The following is a 23960-nucleotide window of genomic DNA, read 5'->3' on the forward strand; positions in this document are numbered from 1 at the left end:
TATGATCATCAACAACATTATGACCGCTGGCTTTGGCCTGCTGCCAAGTAAAGAAAAAACCAGAATGTAAAGTCTAACCATGGAACAAGAGCTGTTAATGAACCATCTATTCAAAAGTGTCAGAAGAGTACAGAGGAACAAAAAGAATAATTACAGGGTGAAGCAGGATCTTGGCTGAAGGAGAACTGCTTCTGAGTAGACACACTGCAGGATCTTAGAATCATATGGAGTTGGAAGGGACCTCCAGGGTCATCTAGTCCAACCCCCTGTACAGTGCAGAAAACTCACAAATACAATAACATCTGCTTCATGCCCAGTAGATGGCAAAAAACCCAACAACAACCTTTCCTGGATCCCTGGTTAAACTAGCCTGAAGAAAAATTGCTGTTTGACCCCCAGAAGTGGCAACCAGCATTTCCCTAAGGATGTAAGAAAAGGCCATGAGAACCAAGCACTGATGCAATCCTTCCTGCCCTCCCTCTCATAATCTGCCTAAGTTCACAGAATCAGCGTACTGTCAGATGGCCATCAAGCCTCTGTTTAAAAGCCTCCTTTTTGTTGAAAAAGCCCAGCAGGAACTCATTTGCATATTAGGCCACACCCTTGGCATCACCATTGTTTTGTGCAGGGCTTCTTTGTAAGAAAATCCCAGTGGGAACTCATTTGCATATTAGACCACAGCCCCGACACCAAGCCAGCCATAGCTGCATTCCTGCTCAATAAAAGCCTTGTAATTTCAGCCAGTTCTTTACCCAAGAGAAGATTTTTATAGGGAATAGAGCACTGCTTGAAGTGCTGTGTGGGACTCCTGTCTCAGTTTCTCTTGAACAGTTTCTCCTGTGTCAACCACCAAGTCCAGGGTTGCGATGCAGAGAAAGGCAATGGCAAGCCACCTCTGTTCTTTTCTCATCTTAAAAACTCCTTGATGGGTTGCTATATGTCGGTCGCACATGGTTTGGTTTGTTTTTTCTGGAAAAAGAGGTGCCAGAACTCTCAAAAGGGAAGTGAAGGAGAAATGCATGGGATTCATTGAAACAATATTATTTCCATGCGCTATGAGTTTCCAAAATTTAGACATGTCACCAGCTTCCTCAGTTCTTTTTCAGGTCTTGCTTTTGGTGCCTAATGCTGAATGATGGCATTGAATCAATTATATTTTAACCTACTTTTTTGGATGAAAGACTGTCATGGTCTCCTGGTGCCCCCATGAATTTTTAGACCTTTTTTTAAAAAATTTTGTTTCCACAAAAGGGAAAACTCTGTTCTGGTGCATTCCCCCAGGGAAAAGAACCCCTGGCTCTTTATTATTAAAGGGAAAGGAATTATTCAGCAGCACAAAATGGAATCCACCCATGAGCAGTTCTTATTCAGGTTTTTTTTTAACTTGCCTTTCTTGCAAAGATCTGAAGATGAGCTTTTCCTCTCCCATTTTATCCTCACAACAATCCTGTGAGGTAGGTTAAACTGAAAGAGAGTAACTGGCCCGAGGTGACCCAGTAAGTTTTGTGGTAAGCAGGGATTTGAACTTGGGCCTGCCCAGTCATAGTCAGACACTCTAACCACTATACCACACTGCAGGGTGCTCTGAGCTGCTAACAGTGCAACTGGAAACCTCTTTCTCTGGAAAGGAGTTTCCAGAGGGGAGCCATGCTGGTCTGCAGTTGTGGCTGCCAGGTCTGTGTTGGAAAATACCTGGAGACTTTGGGGGTGGATCTGGGAGAGGGTGGTTTGGGGAGGGGAGGGGCCTCAACATGGTACAATGCCATAGAACCCACCCTTCAAAGCAGCCATTTTTCTCCAGGGGAGCTGATCTGCCAGTTGTAAAAGCAGGAGATCTCCAGGCCCCACCTGGAGGCTGGCAACCCTATTTAAAGAACACTTTGCCAGATCTGAGTCCAGCTAATGAAGGGAACTTTGATTCTTGAAAAGTTCATACTCCAAAAATCTTGTTAGTCTCTCAGGTGCTACTGGAACTCAGATATGGAAAGATGATTATTTATGGGTATTAGCAACTTGAAGAGAAGTTGCTAATTTAGTGGCCTAGGCAGCCTTCCAGAATATTCCTTTCTACTTGTCTGGTTCTAGCTACTGAGAGAGAACTGGCAGCGGAGAAAATTCAAATGGCAAAGACTAATTTGAGAGAGGCTGCCTGGCTCAGTAGTTAAGCCTCTGGCACATCTTTGTATGCAGCGTGGGCTGGCCCTGAAAGGGTATTGTGTAATTCGTGCCTCCTGGCAGTCCTAGAAATTCCCTTCAGGGGAAAGCTGCAGCAAGCGATTCAGTCGGTGATAACCGGCAGGGTGCGTTGGCTGCCATTTTCCTCAGCCTTTGCTTTTCACCCGGCAGACGGCAGCTGCCAGCCACTGCTTTCCACATACAGCAGGGAGCCACCTGCTCTGTTCTGTGGCGCTAAACGCTGAGGGAAAGAGAGGTGGGCCTGAACTGGCTGCCCCCAATTTGGAGACTTTTGTTTCATGTGGTGTTTGAAGACCACAGGGAAAGATATCTCTGGGTGTGAGGCAGTTTGCCATACCTGGGGATCAAAGGGACGTCCAAAGACAAGCGGGTGTCTAGACGTTTCAGGATAGAGCCGTTTCCTAGGCTTTACACTACTCAGTAGACATTCCCTCTCTTCAGGAACCATCTTGCCAGCGACACACCTTTTTATTATATTTATACCTGCCTTTCACAACAGTGGATACCCAAAGCTGATTACATTGTTCTTCTGTCCTTCATTTTATTTTCATAACATCCCTCTCAAGTAGGTTAGGTTGGCCCAAGGTCACCCCAGTCAGCTGCCATGAAAGAGTGGGGATTTGAACCAAGAGTGCATTCACACTACACTAACTAATCCATTTTGCAACTGGATTTTTGCTATTCTTACACAGTAAAAATCCAGTTGCAAAACACATTATTTAGTGTAGTGTGAATGCACCCCAACTTGTAGCCTGACACTGACCATTAAACCATACTAACTTCAGCTGTGTGTGTGTTTTATGGTTTCTCTCCTATCTACAGGTGTAAGAGCTGGGTATGGCCAGATGTGTGAGCCCTTGGGTGCCAGCTGTCAGACTTTTGACCTTTGGCCTGTTTGCAGCTTCAGGGTGGGAACTTCATTAAGGTTTGGGGATGGAGGGTGGAGAGGGCAGTGTTTGGAGAGGGGAGGGACTTCAGGGCATAATGCCACAGAATCCACCCTTCAAAGCAGCCATTTTCACCAAGGAAACTGATCTCTATAGTCTGGAGGCTGTAATTCCAGGAGATCTCCTGGCCACACCTGGAGGTTGTCACCCCTACTAAAAGACCATGGATGAACATATGAAGCTGCCTTATACAGAATCAGACCTTTGGTCCATCAAAGTCAGTATTGTCTTCTCAGACTGGCAGCGGCACAGATGACAGTCTGTGTCTTCAGATGAACCAGTTACTGTATCCAGGACCTGGCCAAGACTGGAACTTATCTTTAACTCTCATTTTTTGGCCCAGTCGGCCCTGTCGAGAAAGTCAGTTAGAGATGCCAACTGCCAGTTAGAATACAATCTGGGAGAGGTCCCTGTAATGGATAACATAACAAAAAATGCAAGCTGGTGACCAATTTACTAAGAAATATATAGAAATCAGTCCAAATGTCCAAAACATGTATATTCAAGTCCCAAAGTGGTGTGGTGACAAGCCAATCGATTAAGTACTTGTTTCTTTCCAGTCTTCATCAGACCTGGGAATACTAACAAAAGAAAATATTATGCAAAAATATCAGGACATTCAGACACCACCAACCCTCTTCCAGTGAAAAAAATATATCATACTTACATATTGATTGAATTATAACATATTGATTGAATTATATAGATTCTTTACACAATTTTCAAAAAAGAAGGACGCAGAGCATCTCCAGCAGCAATTTCACATCGGCTGCAGCTCAGTATGTGGCTTCTTGCGCACCCTAATGGTGCAACTAGGGTTGCCAAGTCCAATTAAAGAAAAATCTGGGGACTTTGGGGGCGGAGCCAGGAGACTTTGGGGGTGGAGCCAGGAGACCTTGGGGGTGGAGCCAGGAACAAGGATGTGACAAGCATAATTGAAATCCAAGGGAGTTCTGGCCATCACATTTAAAGGGACAGCTCACCTTTTTAAATGCCTTTCTTCCATAGGAAATAATTAAGGATAGGGGCACCATCTTTTGGGGCTCATAGAATTGGACCCTCTGGTCCAATCGTTTTGAAACTTGGGGGGTATTTTGGGGAGAGGCACTAGATGCTATACTAAAAATTTGGTGCCTCTACCTCAAAAAATAGCCCCCCCAGAGCCCTCAATACCCACAGATCAATTCCCTATTATTCCCTATGGGAATTGTTCTCCATAGGGAATAATAGAGTGCCTAGTAGACATTTCCCTCCCCCCCCCACGCTTTCTAAAGGAAGGGGGAGGGCCTCCATACCAGGGAATTCCCCCCTCCCTGCCCCCTCCCTCTCTCACACACACAAACAAACACTTACCGCACTTGGTCTTCTTCCCTCTGCCTGCTCTGAAAACGAAAGCAAAGAAAGGGCGGGGCCGTTCTCCGAAGCCCTTCCTGTTTCCTCCTTCCTGCCCAGCCTTAAAGGGGCAGAAATTTTACAAACTGCTCAGGACTCAGGAGCTCTACACCAACATGAACGCTTCAGGTATGTTCTCCCCCCCCCTCCACCCCCCCACCCCCCGCTTCCTGATTTCTGGAGACCGGGGGATGAAGCTGGGAACCCAGGAGCCTCCCGGAAAAGCGGGGGGATTGGGAAGCCTAGGTGCAACTAACGTTTAAAAAGGCAAGCATCTCATTTACAGCTGCCATTACACAAACCTCTTAAAGGTAAAGTATCATATTTCTAATGCAACATGCTAAAGGACACAAACACCACAAACTATATCACAGCAGATACAACATACACAATATTCCATACAAAGAATATCAAATCCCATAATTTATACAGGCAAATTATGCACAGCACTCATAACATTATAAAGAAGACCATTCATAAAAAACATGTCAAATCATTGGTCATATCCAGTCCATATGGAGAAATGCAATTCAACTGGTGTATCCAGTATGCCTCTTTTTGCAGCAGGATCTTGTGGACGTCTTCATTTCTATCTGTTTGTTCATATTTGTATAAGGTGAAAAAACAAAAATCTTCACAGTCATGATTCTTTTGCATAAAATGGCTGACCATAGGAGCTTCAATCACATGGTTGCTAAGTCTGCTCCTGTGTTCCAGAATATGTACTCTAAGGGCTTGAGTAGTGCTGCCAACATATCTTAGGCCCCACCCAAAGACGATCAAATACACAACACAGTGGGTAGCACATGTAGAGTAATGATTTAGAACAAATGGTCTAGTCTTTTCAGCAAAATAATACTCTTTGACATTCATAGATAAATGACAAATTGTACACCTTTTACAAGCAAAGTGCCCTTTAAGAGTATGATTGACCGATTGGTATTCTCTAGATTTTACCAATTTATCCCTAATGAAATAAGTGCGACACAATCCTATTTGTGGTGGCATTTCACAACCTCCAATATCACTTACAATGTGCCAATGCTTCCTCACCACATTACAAATTCTGCTAGACAGTCTGCTAAATTCTAGTCCCCATTGTAATCTAGTATTTCTCATCCTGGGATTCTGTTTTAGTAACTGTGTTCTATCGAGATTAGCAGCCCTTTTTCTAGCCATCCTAACATCCTTTTCTGGATAGCCTCTAACAACAAAATGAGATGCCAACTTATCACTATCCTCAAGATAATCAGACATTTCTTCTCAACCTTACAAACTGACCATATGGTATATTCTTTTTCAAAGCACGTGGATGGAACGATGAATACTGTAAAAAAGCATTCCTATCTGTTGGCTTTCTGTAGGTTTTAGTTGCCAGCTTATTCTCAGTAGTTTTGTACACAACTGTATCTAAAAAAGGTACATCATTAGTGCTTTCCTGGTAAGTAAATTCCACCTTGTCATGCATTGTTGTCATCCAGTTCATGAGCTCTGCCACATATTTTGTGTGGCTTATCACAAAGAAGCAATCACCTATAAATCTGGTGTAAAAATTATCTCTTTCAAAAGAGGATTGCAGTTTTCATTGGAAAATTTTCCCATCTCAAGTTTGTTCATAAAGAGATTTGCTATGCTAAGGGCACAACTTGACCCCATAGCTACCCCAGACACTTGCAAAGAAAAAGAATCTCTATATTGAAAATAATTCTTATCCAGGATTATGTCTAGCAGTTCCATAAGGAAATATGTAGGTGGCTTTTTAATTTCCCTCAACTCCAAAGTTTCTTCAACCACCAGCCTTGCGTCTTCATGTGGTATAATTGTATAGAGTGATTGATCTGCTGTGATCAAGACAGCCTCTTCTGGAACCAATAAATCTTCAATGTTGTTAATAAACTGCCAGTTAGAGGCAGGGGATCCCCTGGTTTGGAGTGGTCGGGTGAGCTTTCTGTGAGGAAACTCTCTTTTCTCTGTAATATCTGTGATTGGTGGTGGCTCCCCCTCCACTGGTCTGGTCAGCCAGAGCCACTGAGGGAGGGACTGTGTGGTTCCTTTGGAGAGTTATGGAGACAGCAAAGGAACACGAGGTGTTTTTACATTTTGGTTGGGTCTCAGTAGCTTCATCGAGGGGCAGAGGGAATCCTTGCCTGGGGGGCGGGGGGGCTATAATGTTCAAGGGCTTGGTTATGGCCCAGCCACGCCAGCTAGTGATGCCGTCCCTGTTGCTAAACAAATTCTCGCCCAAGTACAGTTTCTAATTAACCTTATTAAGTTCTCGGTGGAAGTATGCCCTCAGGGTTTGTGTGTATAATGGATTAAACCACAGTCGTATAAGACTGATTTGGGGGTTTTTAACGGTTAGATGATTGTTATTGAGCAATTTGTGACAGTGTAATCCACAGAAAGGCAATTGCCGACTGCTGGGCCACAAACTCCGAGGAAGGAACCAATGTGGTGTAGCCGTCAGAGAGTTGGGAATATTGAAATTAAATCTCTGTTCCCTGTGTTCACTGGAAGACACAGGACCAGTCATTCTCTCTCTTTCTCTGCCTGTCTTGAAGGGTTTTTGTGAGGAGCACATGAAGGAGGGGGAGACTATGCATGATGTCCTAAATTCCTTGTATGGTGAAAAGGCAGGGTTTTAAAAAAAATTTAATAAAGATTGCCCCCCACGCCGATTGATATACAGACAAATCTCTCGGCCTGACTTCGCGAACGAAAATTTAAGAAAGGTGCAGTAGTCCACGTCTACTGCAGGCTCGCTGGTGGCTGACAAGACCAATGCGGGACAGGCAGGTCCGGTCACAGTGGCTGCAGGGAAAAGTCTGATTTGGGGTTGGTGCTGTAGCAGTGCGATTCTTCCTCAATCTCCTTTTGTCCTCAAGACCAGCTATGCGTGCGTTCTCAAAGGAAGAGACAGCCTGGTGGATGGTGCGCCTCCATGCTTTGCGATCTGAGGCTAGGTCAGACCACTGGTGATGGTTGATGCAGCAGGTACCAAGGGATATCTTCAAGGAGTCCTTGTACCTCTTCTTTGGTGCCCCTCTATTTCGATGGCCGGTGGAAAGTTCGCCATACAGGGCAATCTTGGGAAGGCGGTGGTTTTCCATCCTGGAAATATGCCCTGCCCAGTGCAGCTGCATCTTCAACAGCAGTGCCTCGATGCTTGTAACCTCCGCCCGCTTGAGGACTTCAGTGTTGGTCACAAAGTCACTCCAGTGGATGTTGAGGATAGTGCGAAGGCAGCGCTGATGAAAGCGCTCAAGGAGTCGCAGGTGATGACGGTATAAAACCCACGATTCGGAGCCGTAGATGAGGGTTGTCATCACAACCGCTTTGTAAACATTAATCTTTGTGCCTTTTTTCAGATGCTTGTTGCTCCACACTCTTTTATGCAGTCGGCCAAATATATACATTATATATACATATAATTCTGTATAATTTTTTTATTTTTTCTAACTGTTTTATAATGATGTACTTGGAATTTATCTTAATAAAAATTATTTAAAAAAAAAACAAAACCAAGAGATTGCCCCATCACCAAATGGCCAAATTTTGGAAAAGTTACAGAAACAGAGGGCCTCATATTTATCCACTTCATTTGTACCCTGCCTTTTCCCCTAATCAGAACCCAAAGCAGTATCCATTTTATCCTCACAGCACCACTCTGAGGTAGGTTAGACTGAGAGTGTATGACTGGCCCAGGGTCGTCCAGTGAGTTTCCGTGGCACAAGTGGAGATTCAAACCCAGATCTCCCATCTACTAGTCCAGCAGTCTCAATATGGATATTCACAAGAAAGGTGGTCCTTTGGCTTGCCTAGAATGCCCTTTTCCTCTAAACCAGAGGTGGCCAAACTGGCTCAGGAGCCACACGTGGCTCTTTCACACATATTGCATGGCTCTTGAAGCCCCCGCTACCCCACTGGCCAGTTTGGAGAAAGTATTTCTCTCTTTAAATCCATTCTCCAAGCCAAGCCAGCCAACGCAGGGAGCTTGGAGAATGCATTTAAAGTTAAAGTTGCTTTATTTCCACCTTTCTCTCCCTCTCCTTTCTATTTGCCTGCTTGCCTGCCTGTCTAGTGGCTCTCAAACATCTGACGTTCATGTCTTGAGGCTCTCAAACATCTGATGTTTATTCTTTGTGGCTCTTACATTAAGCAAGTTTGGTCACCCCTGCTCTAAACCCTCAACCTCTACAACCTCGTCTAGATCAGGGGTGGGGAACAGTGGCTCTCCGGATGTTTTTTGCCTACAACTCCCATCAGCCCCAGCCATTGGCCATGCTGGCTGGGACTGATGGGAGTTGTAGGGGGGAAACATCTGGAGAGCCACTGTTCCCCACCCCTGGTCTAGATCCTCCCTCCCTCCCCCTTTTCTTAAGAATCAGTAGTTGTTTCCAGCTGGTACTTTTTAGGGCTGCGGTTCTTCTGATCCTAAGATTCCAAAATGGTAATTTAAAAAAAGAACTGTAAATTCTTTGCGTGAAACTTCAGATGCTTTTGAGGATTTGAAAAAAAATAAAACCCTTCATTTATGCCCTACTTTTCTCCCAGCGTTTGTATTTCCTCCAAGTGGCATAAGCAGCTAGGGCTTCCTGTGGGTGGTTGTGGTGGCAGTGCCATTGTTGCCCACTGAATCCTTGGCCAACACGTGAAACAGATCTATGGGAGAAATTGCACCCTGAGTCATTCACTTCCCACCAGTCTGTTGGGCGGGTCTGGCCTGCCTCTTGCATCTGTTGCGTTCAACTCTCTGATAATTTTATATTTTTTATTAATTTTGAAGTAAACAAGTAAATGTCAATATTAATATGTGTATGCAATTAAATAATCTTATGGAAACAAGTTATAAACAAGCACAAATGCTTACATACATAGATAAAATATCAAGGAAAGGTTTTAAGCTATATAGATGTATCTAGACATGCTAACCATTCCCTATTCAAGGAGAGAGGTCAGGATGAATACAAGGTTAAAATTAAGGCAATAATTCCTTAATTCAAGATACAGTCAATTCTGATAAACCTACATTATTATTAAAAAATATTAAAATGGCATTGGTATGAATTCCCTAACTGCCTAAAAATAGTCTGTACGTACTATGCAGGTTATTCAAAAAATTACTATTAGGTAATTACTATTAGGTGTGATCCACAACTAGCACAGTAAAAATAAATGAAGGTAAAGGAAGAGAGAGGAGAAAGAGAAAATAGTAAAAGAAAGAAAAGGAACAAAATAAATTTTAAAAATATAGTAATAACTTATAAGTAGAGAAGAGCAAGAAATTCTGGTTTGTGTTCAACTCTCTGGACAGATTTTGCAAAGAGGATCTAATTTCTTCCCCCCTTTTCTTTCCCCCTCCTAGATCCGAAGACGCCGCCCGACCCCTGCTACCTTGGTCCTGAGCAGTGACCAGTCCTCACCAGGTGAGACCAGCCAGGCATGTAACTGGAACACAAACTAGGCTCTCATGTTTAGTCTGCAGGTGGGATGTGCAAATTCTCCCTTCTCTCTCATTATTAGTTTGAAGCTTACTTCCATAGTTTTGTTCCAAATCCTGGAGAATTTTGGCAGCAGTTTGAGGACCCAGGAGTAAGGAGAGAACACCTCTCCCTGTTCCACCAAAAAGACTGGGGAAGGCAATAGAAACCCCATCAGAGTTAACTCTTTGCATGCTGGGGGGAAATGAAGCTGTATGCTTTACAGCACACACAAAGCAAGTTTGGAAGAAGTTGTAATCTTTCTGATTTTTCTAGCAAACATGTGCGTGTGTTTCTGGAATCCCTGAAATTTGAGGCCAAAGAAGTGCACATCTATGGGATTTTTTTTAAAAAAAGCTCATTGTTTGCAGTGTTCACAGATCTCAGCAGGGGAGGGAAGACCTCCCATAGATCAGGTTTTTAATCAAAATAGCTGTCTGAGGTGGGCACAAGACCTCAATGTTTGACTGTGAAATCCATTGTAATCACTTGTACCTGGGTAGATGTCATAGAAGGGGGGTCCCCTCTAAGAGAGGCTGGAACCCAATGATGTCATAAGGGGGGGTCCATTGATGTCATGGTGATGTCACATTAAAAAGCTGTATGAATGGTGGTACTTTCAACCAGTGGCAGGAATTGTACTGCATGGCACCTGGAAAGATTGTGCGACTTTGGAGAAGTTATTTAGCAGACTGCAAAATGAGGAATTGCATGGGCCTTAACTGCGTGCTAAATGTAAAACAGAGCTGAGCTGTTAATTCCAATAATTCTCCTCCTGTTTCCAATTGACTTGTGCAGTAATTATCACAAGGAAGCGTGCATAAAAGAAGCCTTAGAAGAGGCCGTACTGTATCTGCAATGTGTCACACCAACAGTTCTCCAGGGAGAAGGGATTTGCTTATGATCATAGTACAAGTCGCTTGTTGATTTAATTACTGTGCCTACATTCTTCTCTCATGAGATGTTGCAGGGCATAAGACTGAAGAGTCGAATTCAGAACTGTGTTGGGAAAGCTGGGGAGAGGGCAAGGAGATTCCTAAGTTAGTTACACCTACCTACAAAGCACACCTTCCAATATAGAGATTATCTCCTAATACCAGATCGGCCAGTTAATTTCAGAAAGTAAACAATGAAGCATGAGAATCCCTTAAATCTGATCATCCCAAAACAAAATAGGGGGAAATTTTGGTTGAACCGAATAAAGACTGGTCACAAAACATCCCATTATTGAGAAAGATAACCAGAGAGTTTTTGTCATCAGTGAAGAAATGCATTTTCTCCTGGGAGGTTTGAGATGAGCAACTGTGCATTTTGATTCCCACCCCCCCACCCCCACCCCCGGGCAGAGAACAGGCTGGGAAGGAGCAAGTCCATTAATGGCTTTCCAGGCTCACCTTAGCTACCTCTCAAGAAATGTTAATAGGTCTAGCTAGAGACAATGAGATGGCCAAGCTTCCCCCTTCTCCCCCCTTCTTGTAGCAGGGAACAGAGGTCTGGAGGAATGAAATGCTAGATAGTCTTTTGGAGACTTCTGGAGATTTCGAGGAAAAGCTTCCTTCATCTGGCCTGACCAGGTCACTGGGTGAAGAAAGAAATATGATAAAAACTTCCTTGCAACAGGAAAGGGCTCTCTTTACCTGGGATGCTGAGTCCATGAGAGGACGCAGACCTCTCCTCTGCGAAGGCAGCCATTTTTGACCAAGTGCTGACCTACAGAGCTGGATAGAGCTTCAAGGTAATGAGTCCTTTGTAGGGATTTGTAACTACCTAAGTAAAAGGGGTCTTTCCTATATTTAAACATCTGATAAGGCATGTATGGAGAGAGGGACAGAGGATTTGCAGTTTACCTATTTCTTTTGTATCCCTCACTCAGTCTGGTGCTGTGCTAAAAGTATGCTTGGGAACATTTTCTTTTTAATAAACACTTTATAACTTTTGATGCTGGTAATAGTTCTCTGTACCACATAGACCTGCACCATCTTGGACGCGCTATTTTAAAAGGTGCACCGGGGGACTGCAGGCAGTTGTTAGGCAGGTATTCCTTCAGGGCAGGGATGACCAAACTTGCTTAACATAAGAGCCACATAGAATAAACATCAGATGTTTGAGACCAAAAGACTTGAGCATCAGATGTTTGAGAGCTGTAAGAAGGGAGGGAGGGAGGGAGGAAGGTGGGTGGGTGGGTGGAGGAGGAGGGAGGGAGAAGTGGAAAGAAAGCAACTTTAGCTTCAAATGCATTCTCCAAGCTGGCTGACGGGGTGGTGTGGGCTTCAAGAGCCACACAGTATGTGTGAAAGAGCCATACGTTGCTTCCAAGCCACAGTTTGGCCACTCCTGCTCCAAGGGCATGTGCAAGGTGGTAAATTGTTCTCATGGTGACCAGGTTTTGGGCAGCAGAAGACACAGGGGCAAAGTCTCAGAACTTGGAAGGGAAGCTGGGAGTCCTGACCCTCTCAGTGGGTAGTTCTGGCAAAAGGTCTGTTGGTGACAGTGAGCTACCCTAAGAGTGAATGAAAAGCCCCCCCCCCTCTAGGTGTAGAGAAATTCCTAGGGGAAGCAGGATGGAATGGGACCTGTAACCAGAACAGGCATGTTCTGCCTGGCACCCTAGGCAAGGCTAACTTCTGGCACCCTCCTCTGCACTGATAACGTTACTGAGTCACATGGGGGGGCGGCCAATTCTTCATCCCCAGAAGACTAGTGCCCTAGGCAGTCACCTAGTTTGCCTAGTGCCCTGCATGTTCTGCCACATTATCCTTGCAGCCGTCTTCATTTTCTTTTCCTGTCAGGCTCCCACAAATGCAGATGGTCTGCACAAAACTTGACAATCACAGTGTGTCAGCTTTTTTCTTTTCTTTTTTGCAGGCTGCATAATTGACCGTGTGTCTGCCCTCGTGTGTCTCTGCTTTCTTGCCTGTCTGAATTTCTAGGAAGTTGTTGTGACGGATTGTTGATTTAGCAAATGCCCAGAGTCAGGGGCTGGCAAGGAAGTTCAGACCTAATCCTGGCAGCAAATCAAGGTCCCTGGTGTTAACTGCTGGTCTCTGAGATCTCTTTTAAGGAGAATCTGAGAACTAGGCTTCACATGTAGAAATATATAGGATTTTCAGAAAGAGCAAGCTCCCAAACTTTATGCCTGGGCTTGTAAGACCTGTTCATAGGTCACTTTATCACCAAGGTGCAAGTCCAGTAAGACCTTAGATACCAGCAAGATTTTGAGGGATATAAGCTTTGGAGCAGGGGTGACCAAACTTGCTTAATGTGAGAGTCATGTGGAATAAATGTCAGATGTTTGAGAGCTGAAAGACATGAATGTCAAATGCTTGAGAGCAGGAAGGAAGGAAGGAAGGGAGGGAGGGAGGGAGGAAGGAAGGAAAATAGATGGGGAGGGAGAGGTGGAAAGAAAGCAGCTGGCTTGGCTTGGAGAAGTGATTTACAGAGACAAATGCCTTCTCCAAGCTGGCCAACAGGGCAGTGGGGGCTTCGAGAGCCACAAATATGTGTGAAAGAGCCACATGTGGCTCCCGAACCACAGTTTGGCTACCTCTGCTTTGGAGAGTCAAAGCTGCTCTCATCAAATACTAGTTGGCATGGAGATCCCTGTCTGGTGCAGTGATCAACATGTATATGCAGTGAAGAAAAAAATACCCACTAATGCAGGGGTGGCCAATGGTAGCTCTCCAGATGTTTTTTGCCTACAACTCCCATCAGCCCCAGCCATTGGCCATGCTGGCTGGAGCGGATGGGAGTTGTAGGCAAAAAACATCTGGAGAGCTACCATTGGCCACCCCTGCACTAATGTATGCCGTGGAAAATACTGTTTCCAGGGCCAGATCTCGGTTTCCAAAATACAGAAGAGAACAATGGAAAGGATGGAGGCAGCCATTAGGGAAGACCTAATGTGACCCACTTTCAGAGACTTCGTGACCACTGGCCTGTGACCCACTTTCAGAGACTTCGTGACCCACTTTGGGGTGCTGACCCACAAAACACGGTTCTCTGCCAAGCTGCAGTGGGTGTAGATCCTTGCTGGTGCTTGGAACGGGCCGGTGCCCCTTTGCCCAAGGACAGCTAAGTCTTTGAACTAAGTCAGTTTCCTGGCCCAATCCGGATGGTTCCCGTTCAGGATTCCAGCTCTCTCCAGCATGCTGATAAATAAAGAGTGACATTCTGCTGAGCACAACAGGCTTAAAAGCAACATTTCCTGGCCAATCAAATATAAATGAGTCCCTCCGTGGTACAGGAAAAAAATGCTCCAGATGACACAGCATGTTTGTATGCCTCATTTCCAAAATTCTGAAGCCCCAGAGTGGGAGGCCTACAGCATTATCCAAGAAACGTTTTTATGAATGCTTGCTTCTGGTGGGAAATATAATTTTGACGTTCCAGAGGTTGCTTTGTCTACTCATCCCAAGACTGGGTTGGGAAGAAATGATGCCCAGATTGGAACATTTTCATCTGTAGTTCATTGTCCTTGTGGCAACATAGCCTTCAAAATGTCTGGCTGTAAGCAAATGTCATGGCACGGAATGGGCATAAACATTCCAGGTCTTCAGGAAACGAAGCCCAACTTCTGTGAGGGAAGGGACCACTGTCAGTTCTTCAGAATAAGAAGGGTTGAGAGCAATATTCCCTCGAAGCCAGGGGTGTCAAACATCTGGCCCAGGGGACTAATCAGGCCCCTGAGCAATTGGCTATCATCTGCTTCCTTCTCCCTCTCTCTTGCTTCCTTCTGTGTAACAGCTTGTTCTGCAAGGCTTGCTCAATCACAGGAGCTACAGAGGAAAACTTCTGTTTTCTTCATTGGCTGAGGCTCCTCCCTTGGGGATGAAGGGGGGGAAGAGCTTGCTTTGCCAGGCTTTCTCAATCACACAGCAGAAGCTACTGAGCCAAGCCTCTCTTCCTTCTATTGACTAAGGCTCCTTCCCTTCCTGGTCCCCTGGGGAAGGCAGGAAAGAGCCATAGCTTCCTTTGCCCAGTTCCCTGGATCTCATGGGAGAAATACAAAGAAAGCTCCTTTAAGACAAATGAGTGTTAATGTTTTAATTTTTTTAAAAAAATGTTTAATTGTGTTTGTTTGCGTCCTTTATAAAGTTTATATCACTGCTGTCTAATCTTAAATAGGTGCAGATATGGCCCAGCCCATCATGGCCCGGCCTGACAAGGTTCTCGTTTACGTCAGATCCGGTCCGCATAACAAATGAGTTCGACACCCCTGCTCTAAGCTGTGGAGTCTTATGAGGAAAAACTCTGCTCTTTGAGCTACTGGCATTAAAGTTGTGAGCTGCTGCATAAATTTTAGTTTGCTCTGGGGCCATTTCTCCTGAGCCAAGACAAAAATTTGTGAGCCGGAGGCTAAAAAGCTATGAGCCAGCTCACACTAACTCAACTCAGAGGGAACACCGGTTGAGAGTAGGAAGTGGTCGAAAGAGGTACAGAAGCTCTACTGGATAGGGAAGCTGAAGGAAGGGGGTACATTTCTCAAGAAAAGAGGACCTTGGAAGGAGGATGTGAAAGAGGTTTGAAGAAACATACAAAGGAGGTGGAGGGCATTGTGGTAAAAAGGGTTTAAGCTCTGCGGTGCTTAGGGGAAGAAGGATAGGAAACTGTGGACAACGTTGAAAGTAGGGCTGAATCCTTGATGTCCAGGGGTTGGTTTGCACCAGGGAATGAGGAGCCAAGAAGGAAATAGGACTGCAGGATCTCAAGCAAGGGCTAGGGTCCGGCAATGTTTGTTCTATTGTCAGAAAAGAAGGGGCCAGACAGGGGAGGCTAGAAAGGGGGCCATGCAGCAGGGACCCAAGAAGACACAGTTTAGTTAGGCTTAGGGTCTGTTGATGAACTAGCTTACTTTTGCATTTGTATTCTGCCTTATTAAAAGTCTTCAGCATGGCTTAGGCCAGGGGTGGAATTCTAGCAGAAGCTCCTTTTCATATTAAGCCACACACCCCGATGTACCCCTGTGTACAGCAAGAGAATTCTGTTACTGATGGATGGAGAGCTTTAAGGATCTACCGGTTCAGCACGCACCCTGCTTGTTGATCATGAACAGGGAACTGATTGTTCCATGAGTTGCTTAGATCTGTGTGATTATATTGCTTTCTTGAACGTTTTGGAAAGTAGAGTGCTGGCTGTTAACCTCTGCCTGCTCCTTGTCGCAGTCACCCTTTTAAAAAAAGAATAGTAATTGGTGCTATTACACCATTATGCTATTACTAGCATTAGGTGATATTTCTGTTGTCATGGGATAATAGCACTAATCAGTTCAAGCTTTTTTTAAAAAAAAGCCAGCACAAGTAGACTTACCTGGTATATGTAAACAGGATTGCTATAGATCACAGGCCACAGGGCTTTTTCAGAGTAGTTCTTTTCCTCCTCCACACCCACAGTCTGCCAAAAGGCACATAGTTAAAACTGAATTGAGACTTACTATTTAGATGTTTCTGTGGTCTTCAGTGCCTGCTCATGACAATCAATCCTTAACTTGCTTCACCGTTCCTTTACTGATGCTAGTGGAAGTATACCTTTGTAATTTTATTTTTGGTTCCGTTTGAGCATATTATGGCTGTTAGCAGGGGTGGAATTCTAGCAGGAGCTCCTTTGCATATTAGGCCACACATCCCTGATGTAGCCAATCCTCTAAGAGCTTTCAAGGCTCTTTTTTGTAAGCTCTTGGAGGATTTGCTACATCTGGGCGGGGGGTGGCCTAATATGCAAAGGAGCTTCTGCTGAAATTCCACCCCTGGCTGTTAGTCCATGGTGCAATGAATATTGGCTAAAGGTGGAAACAGTGTAATGGTGTAATATGGACAATTTAAAAAAAAAAATCAAAACTGGTGATCACAACCAGTATTTCAGAGGCAGACAACCAGAAAAGCAAGGACCAAAGGAAAAATAACTCATCCCTGTAGAATAAGTGGTTACTGCATAAATTCAAAACTATTCAACGTGATTTCCGACAAGTTCAATGAGGTGAATTATTAGGAGCTCACCTTGTTTCTGATTGAGGGAGTCAAGCAAGCTAAGTTCGTTATCATGTCCATGATAACATGTCCCGTGATAACATCAAGCAAGGTAAGTTCGATATAATGTCCATGAGTCTTCTCCAGCACCACAGTTTGAAAGCATCTATTCTTCGGTGCTCAGCCTTCCTGAGTAGGAACCAAAAATGCAGAAAATCCCAGGCAGTGTAATTGAAAGGACAGAGCTGTAGCACCGGGCTGGGGATTGTAGCTAGACAGCCAAAAGAGCGTAAGTTGCCAAGTCTGGACATTGGGGGTTTCCTGCGGCTCTAAAAGTTGCATGAACAGGAGGACTGTGACGGCTTTGCTTGAGTAATTGCTGCAGCACTGTAACTTGGCAGTCTTAAAAGGACCAGGAATTGTCAGGGTGCTGAGTTGTGCACAATAATTTGAATTAGCCAGTTCTTCTGGCTGCAGATTTCTATTTGGGAGTGGGACGTACTGCTTTAGTTGGAAACCAGGTGAAATTTCTTTCCCAGACGAATCATTTTTTTCAGCCCACTGACTAGGGTTTAAGAACATAACCTCTGCTGGATCAGACCAATGGTCCATCTAGTCCAGCATGCTGTCTCACACAGTGGCTATCCAGTTCCTCTGGAGAGCTGACAACAGGGCAGAGAGGCTGACTTTCTTCTGATGTTTCCTCCTGGCTCTGGGATTCAGAGGTTTGTCGCGTCTGAATGTGGAAGAAGATACTGGATTTATATCCTGCCACTCGGAGCGGCTCACAATCTCTTTTATCTTCCTCCCCTGCAACAGGCACCCTGTGAGGTGGGTTGGGACTGAAAGAGCTCTCCCAGAAGCTGCCCTTTCAAGGGGAGGAAGCTGCCCTTTCTGTGGGAGCTATGGCTGACCCAAGCCCATTCTAGCAGGTGCAAGTGAAGGAGTGAGGAATTAAACCATGTTCTCCCAGATAAGAGTCTTCACACTCAATCACTACACCAAACTGGAGGTTCCCCTCAGTCACCATGGCTTGAAGCCACTGACGGACGTATCCTCCATGAATCCTCTTTTAAAACTGTTTATTCTTGTGGCCATCACTACACCTTCGAGCAGTGAATTCCACATTTTAATCGGTCTCATCATTTTGAAAAATGGCTCTTCGATGTGACTCTGCACAGAATTCCAGTAAAAAAAAATCAAGCCTATATAAAATTGTATATGAAAAAACATCAGCATTTCTAGAAAAGCAGCAAGTATACCCTTGGCAGAAGAATGGTACACTCCTTCTATCTGGAATAGGCCAGGGGTGGCCAACAGTAGCTCTCCAGATGTTTTTTGCCTACAACTCTCATCAGCCCAGCCATTGGCCATGCTGACTGGGGCTGATGGGAGTTGTAGGCAAAAAATATCTGGAGAGCTACCATTGGCCACCTCTGGGATAGGCATCCTCTTCCACTGAGCATGCAGCTTTGGGTGGGACACACGTGAATTGGTGAGGGAGAGAGGGGATACCCTCCTAGCAAGGTTCCCTCTAAGCTGCAGAGTCTTGTGAGCAAAAATTCTACTTTGTGAGCTACTGGCATGAAAGTTGTGAGCTCCTGCATCAGTTAATGTGCTTCTAATTGAACTAAGACAAAAATGTGTGAGCTGGAGGCTAAAAATCTGTGAGCTAGCTCACGCTAACTCAGTTTAGAGGGAACACTGCCTCCTAGCCGGTGATCAGTGGTGTGACAGATATAAAGCAGCAAGTTAGTTTAACAAGGCATAAAAATCACCAGATGTTCTTGTTGTGTTTCAAAAGGTCCATTTCAAACAGGACAGTCCCAAGCTAGGAAAAGTGTCTGGGAGGGTAATCAAAATAACCAGAAGGTTGGAGCTCCTTCCCTCTATATAAAGGCTGTGGAGACCGGGGACTTGTGGGTTACATAAAAGATGACTAAGGAGGGACATGATAGAAGTTCATAAAATTATGCATGGTGTGGTGAGAGAACATTTTCTCCCTCTCTCAAAATACCGAAGCCAATGAATTTGATGAGCAGCTGCATCATAAACAGACCAAAGAGAGCACTTCTTGGCGTAATTGACTTGTGGAACCTGCAGGGTGCAGTGATGCAGTTTTGGTTTGGGTTGGCTTCAAAAAGAGGACTCATTAAATGAACTGAGGGCTGTATCAGTGGTAGGGTTGCCAACCTCCAGGTGTGGCCTGGAGATCATCTGGAGTTACAGTTGATTTCCAAATTCCAGAGAGATCAGTTGCCCTGGAGAAAATGGCAACTTCAGGCAGCTGACTGTTATAGCCTTCTGGGCTTCAACCCCAAAATCTCAAAGAACAGGTATTAGCCAGGATGGGTAGATTCAGGGCTTTTTTTGTAGCAGGAACTCCTTTGCAAATTAGGCAAATTAGGCTGCACCCTCTGATGTAACCATCACTTGAGCATCGCTTGATTTAACCTGAATTTGGTTGCATGAGTTACAACAGATTTTCAGTGCAAGCTTATGCAAAATTCCTCCAGTCTAAACAGCCCTGACCTCAATATCCCAGGCTAGCCCAGTCTCATCAGATCGCAGAAGCTAAGCTTAATGGGCCCTGGTCAGTATTTGGATGGGAGACCACCAAGGAATACCAGGGCAGTTAGGAAGAGCCAAGCAACCTCAGCACAATAGTTGCCTTGAAAACCCTACATCTGTGACTAGACTGGCAAAAAAAGCTTCTTCAAAACTGCACCAGATCTGCATATTTATTAGTATAACAGTAGTTCTAAAGAACGTTTTGTTTTTGAATGAAGCAATCAAAATCCTAGCAGATACTCTCTTTGAAGTAATATGCCGGAGACAAAAATTTAAGACAGATTTCACTTAAGCAAAAGCTTTCAAGGACCAAAGCCTGTCTCCCTCTGCATCTTATGAACTGGGCTCTAATTCAGGAAAGCTGAGGCTAGAATGAAAAGGAAAAAAAACAGAGATGTCTTCTGGCATTTTAAAGATAATCCTCACCCACCCACCCACCTGGGGAATTCTCTGAGAAAAGGCATTCCCTCCTGGGTGTGTGTGAGAGAGAGGAGAGTGAAGATGCACCTGAACTGAATGTTAGTATTGCTCTTTTTAAATATTTGTTTAATACATTGCCTGATTACTTGCAGGCAGTCTGTTCATCAAAATGTCTCTGCTCTGAAAAGGAGACTGTTTGGGGGCAGAGGGGGGAAAGATTGGAGACCAGTGTTTCCTCTAAGCTGAGTTAGTGTGAGCTAGCTCACAGTTTTCTAGCCTCTGGCTCACATGTTTTTGTCGTAGCTCAGGAAAAATTGCCTCAGAATAAACTAATTCATGCAGTAGCTCACAACTTTAATGCCACTAGCTCACAACGTAGGATTTTTGCTCACAAGATTCCACGGATTCGAGGGAGTATTGTTGGAGACCTGAAAGGAAGCAGAGATACTCAGCATCTCTGCATCCCAACTCCAGATCGTCTTCCCACCTTGCCCTTAGTCGCCATTTCCCACTGCCCTTCTACATGTTTGTATGCTAAGATCAACCATTGCTACCTTTCTCCCCCCCCCCTTCTGTTCCTTCTCCTTTTCTCTCCCACATGATTAGTAGCTGAAAGCAATAAAATTCTTCCAGTTGCATAAATTAAAGTTCTTTTCATCCTGACACTAAGCAGCTCCCTGGAGCCGACAGGTGAGCCGAACTCATTTTCTGGGTAATTGTTCTCTCTTTCCTTCACTTCTCTGCTTTGCTGCCGTGGGACGCTTAAGAACACAATGGAGGGTGTTTTCTTTTTCTTTTTAGAAAAATCCCCCTGCACAGAAAGCGGCATTTGCCACCTCCTCTCGTGAAAGAAGAAAGCAACAGTAGACACACACTCTCTGCCAGGAGGAAATCTCCTTTTTTGAGTAATAGCAAATGACGAGAATGAAATATTGGTTATTAATTAGCTGGGGCCCCCTTCCTGAGCTTTGATCCAGCTGTGTCTGCCCCCTTTCAAAGCAAATAGCCGTGTTCAAAGGGATCTGGTGGCAACCAGTGTTCCCTCTAAGCTGAGGTAGTTGTGAGCGAGCTCACAGTTTTTTAGCTGCTGGCTCGCACATTTTTGTCTTAGCTCATGAAAAATGGCCCCGGAGCAAACTAATGTATGCAGTAGCACAACTTTAATGCTAGTAGAATTTCTGCTCCCAAAATTCCACAGCTCATGGGGAACATTGGTGGCAACTACCGGAATAAGCTCTCCTGGGACTAAAGCAAAGAGCTTTGAGAACTTTTAAATGTCATCTGGATGGAAGGGTACCGCAATCTCCCTTGGGATCCCTCTTTGAGTGCTTCAGTAGAGCTTGGCTTACTTGTTTGAGTAATCTAGCACTCTCTGTTTAAATATCTGCTCTCCATGAGTGTCCCCACTCACAACCAAAAGCAGTTTACCACGTTGTTCTCCCCTGCTCCATTTTTATCTACACAATAACCAACCTGTTGGGGTAGGTTAGGCTGCAGAAGAGTGGCTGGCTGACCCTGTGAACTTCCATAGCAAAGTGCAGGATTAGAACCTGGATCTTCCAGATTCTACTCTTACACTCATAAATTGCATCAGCACTCTGGCTCTCATGTCTGCCAGTGCCTGTTTAACAGCAATGGCCTTCGGCGATTTGTGCTGGCCAAACTGGAGCTATAGGAAGGAAATAAGGAAATAAGTAGACGGTAGATTTATATCCCACCCTTCTCTCTGAATCAGAGTCTCAGAACGGCTCACAATCTCCTTTATCTCCTTCCCCCACAACAGACACCCTGTGAGGTGGGTGGGGCTAAGAGAGCTCTCCCAGAAGCTGCCCTTTCTAGGACAACTCCTATGAGAGCTATGGCTGACTCAAAGCCATTCCAGCAGGTGCAAGTGGAGGAGTGGGGGATCAAACCCAGTTCTCCCAGATAAGAGTCCACGCACTTCACCACTACTGGCTCTTGTATGTGCTTTTCAAGTTGTGGTTGACATCTGGTAACCCCAGCAAGGTGCTTTCAAGGCAAGGGAGAAGCTGAGGTGGTTTGCCATTGCCTTAGGGGAGGGACGGTGGCTCAGTGGCAGAGCATCTGCTTGGGAAGCAGAAGGTCCCAGGTTCAATCCCTGGCATCTCCACTAAAAAAGGGTCCAGGCAAATAGGCGTGATAAACCTCAGCTTGAGACCCTGGAGAGCCGCTGCCAGTCTGAGTAGACAATACTGACTTTGATGGACCGAGGGTCTGATTCAGTATAAGGCAGCTTCATATGTTCCCTGAACAGCCTTCCATGGTGGAGGGAGGGGGGGGGGGATTTCTCTTCCAAGTACTGACCCTTCTTAGCTTCCAACTTATGGCAAACTCAGCAAGGGGCTTTCCAGGCAAGTGAGAAGCAGAGGTGGTTTGCCCTTGCCTGCCTCTGCAGAGCCTTCCTTGGTGGTCTCCCTTCCAAGTACCAGCCCTGCTTAGCTTCCAACTTATAGTGACGCCAGCAAGGGGCTTTCAAGGCAAGTGAGAAGCAGAGGTGGTTTGCCGTTGTCTTCCTCTGCAGAACCTTCCTTGGAGATCTCTCTTCCAAGTACTGACCCTGCTTAGCTAAGATCAGGCTATACCACAGCAGTCCACATCGACACAAGAAAATAAATGGACACAAATTGGACATTGAAGATGGAAACACTTGAATCAAGGAGGGGGGAGGGGGAGAACGTCAACCTCCCTTAGCATTCAGCAGAGGCGATAAAGGCAGTATTTCATGAGAACAGTTACAGCAGGAGAAAGTGAACAGTGCATTGGCCAAGTTTGCAGGTGACACAAAATTATCCAGGATGTTAAAAAAACATGGACTGTGAAGTGTTCCAGGAGGATCCCCACAGACTGAGTAGGTGACAATGCGGCAAATGAAATTCAGTGTTAGTAAGGGACAAAAAAGCCCCAACTTCAAGTATAGGCTAATGGGGGTCTGAACTAGTCAGTTTGGTGTAGTGGTTAAGTGCACGGACTCTTATCTGGGAGAACCAGGTTTGATTCCCCGCTCCTTCCCTTGCAGTTGCTTGAATGGCCTTTGGTCAGCCATGACTCCCATAGGAGTTGTCCTTGAAAGGGCAGCTGCTGTAAGAGCTCTCTCAGCCCCACCTACCTCACAGGGTGTCTGTTGTGGGGGCGGGGGGGGGGGAAGGTAGAGGAGATTGTGACCACTCTGAGACTCTGAGATTCAGAGTATAGGGCAGGATATAAATCCAATATCTTCTTCATAACTAGCTGAGACCGACAGGGGAAAAGATCTTGGGTTCGTAGTGGATAGCTGAATGAATGTGTCAATCCATTGTGCTGTAGCAGTGAAAAAGGCAAACTCCATGTTGGGGATTATTAGGAAAGGGATTAGGGGGGGAAACCCAGCTGACATTTGCCCCAGTATAGATCTGTGGTGTGGCCTCATTTGGAATCCTGTGTGCATTTCCGGGTCACCGTATCTCCAGAGCTGGAGATATTGCAGAGCTGGCAAAAGTACCTATGAAGGCCACCGAGATGATTAGGGAGTTGTGGCATCTTCCCTGTGAGGAAAGGCTGAAGAATCTGTGGCTTTTCAGTTTAGAAAAGAGATGGCTAAGGGGGGCCATGATAAGAGGTTTATAAAATTATGCACAGGGTGGAGAGAAGTGAGAAAGAAATTTTTTTTCCCTCTCTCAAAAGACAAAAAAACTCAAAGTCATCCAATGAAGCTAGTGAGCAGTAGATTCAGGACAGATGAAAGGACATACGTATTTTTTGCTCCATAAGACGCACCTGAGCATAAGACGCACCTAGTTTTTAGAGCCGTTTGTGTGAATTTATAGGCATTTGTGTGAATTTTTTGCAGTATTCGCTCCTTAAGACGCACACACTTTTCCCTCCACTTTTTTGGGGGGGGAAAGTGAGTCTTATGGTGCAAAAAATACTGTACTTCTTTGCACAGAGAGTGATTAAAACATTGAATTCACTGCCAGAGGATATAGTAATGGTCA

At 45.1% G+C, this 23960-nt stretch overlaps 1 protein-coding gene across 2 annotated transcripts in view; it reads left to right on the forward strand.

Moving 5' to 3' along the window:
- The window catches only part of PPP1R1A (protein phosphatase 1 regulatory inhibitor subunit 1A), a 126705-nt gene that overhangs the window by 63916 nt on the left and 38829 nt on the right, over positions 1-23960 (forward strand). For both annotated transcript variants that reach the window (XM_060252293.1, XM_060252294.1), the window contains exon 2: positions 9901-9961. In XM_060252293.1, the coding sequence (XP_060108276.1) occupies positions 9901-9961 (61 nt within the window). The remainder of the gene's footprint in view (positions 1-9900; positions 9962-23960) is intronic.

Source organism: Heteronotia binoei, chromosome 13 (assembly GCF_032191835.1).
Source record: "Heteronotia binoei isolate CCM8104 ecotype False Entrance Well chromosome 13, APGP_CSIRO_Hbin_v1, whole genome shotgun sequence".
In the NCBI taxonomy this organism is placed as follows: domain Eukaryota; kingdom Metazoa; phylum Chordata; class Lepidosauria; order Squamata; family Gekkonidae; genus Heteronotia; species Heteronotia binoei.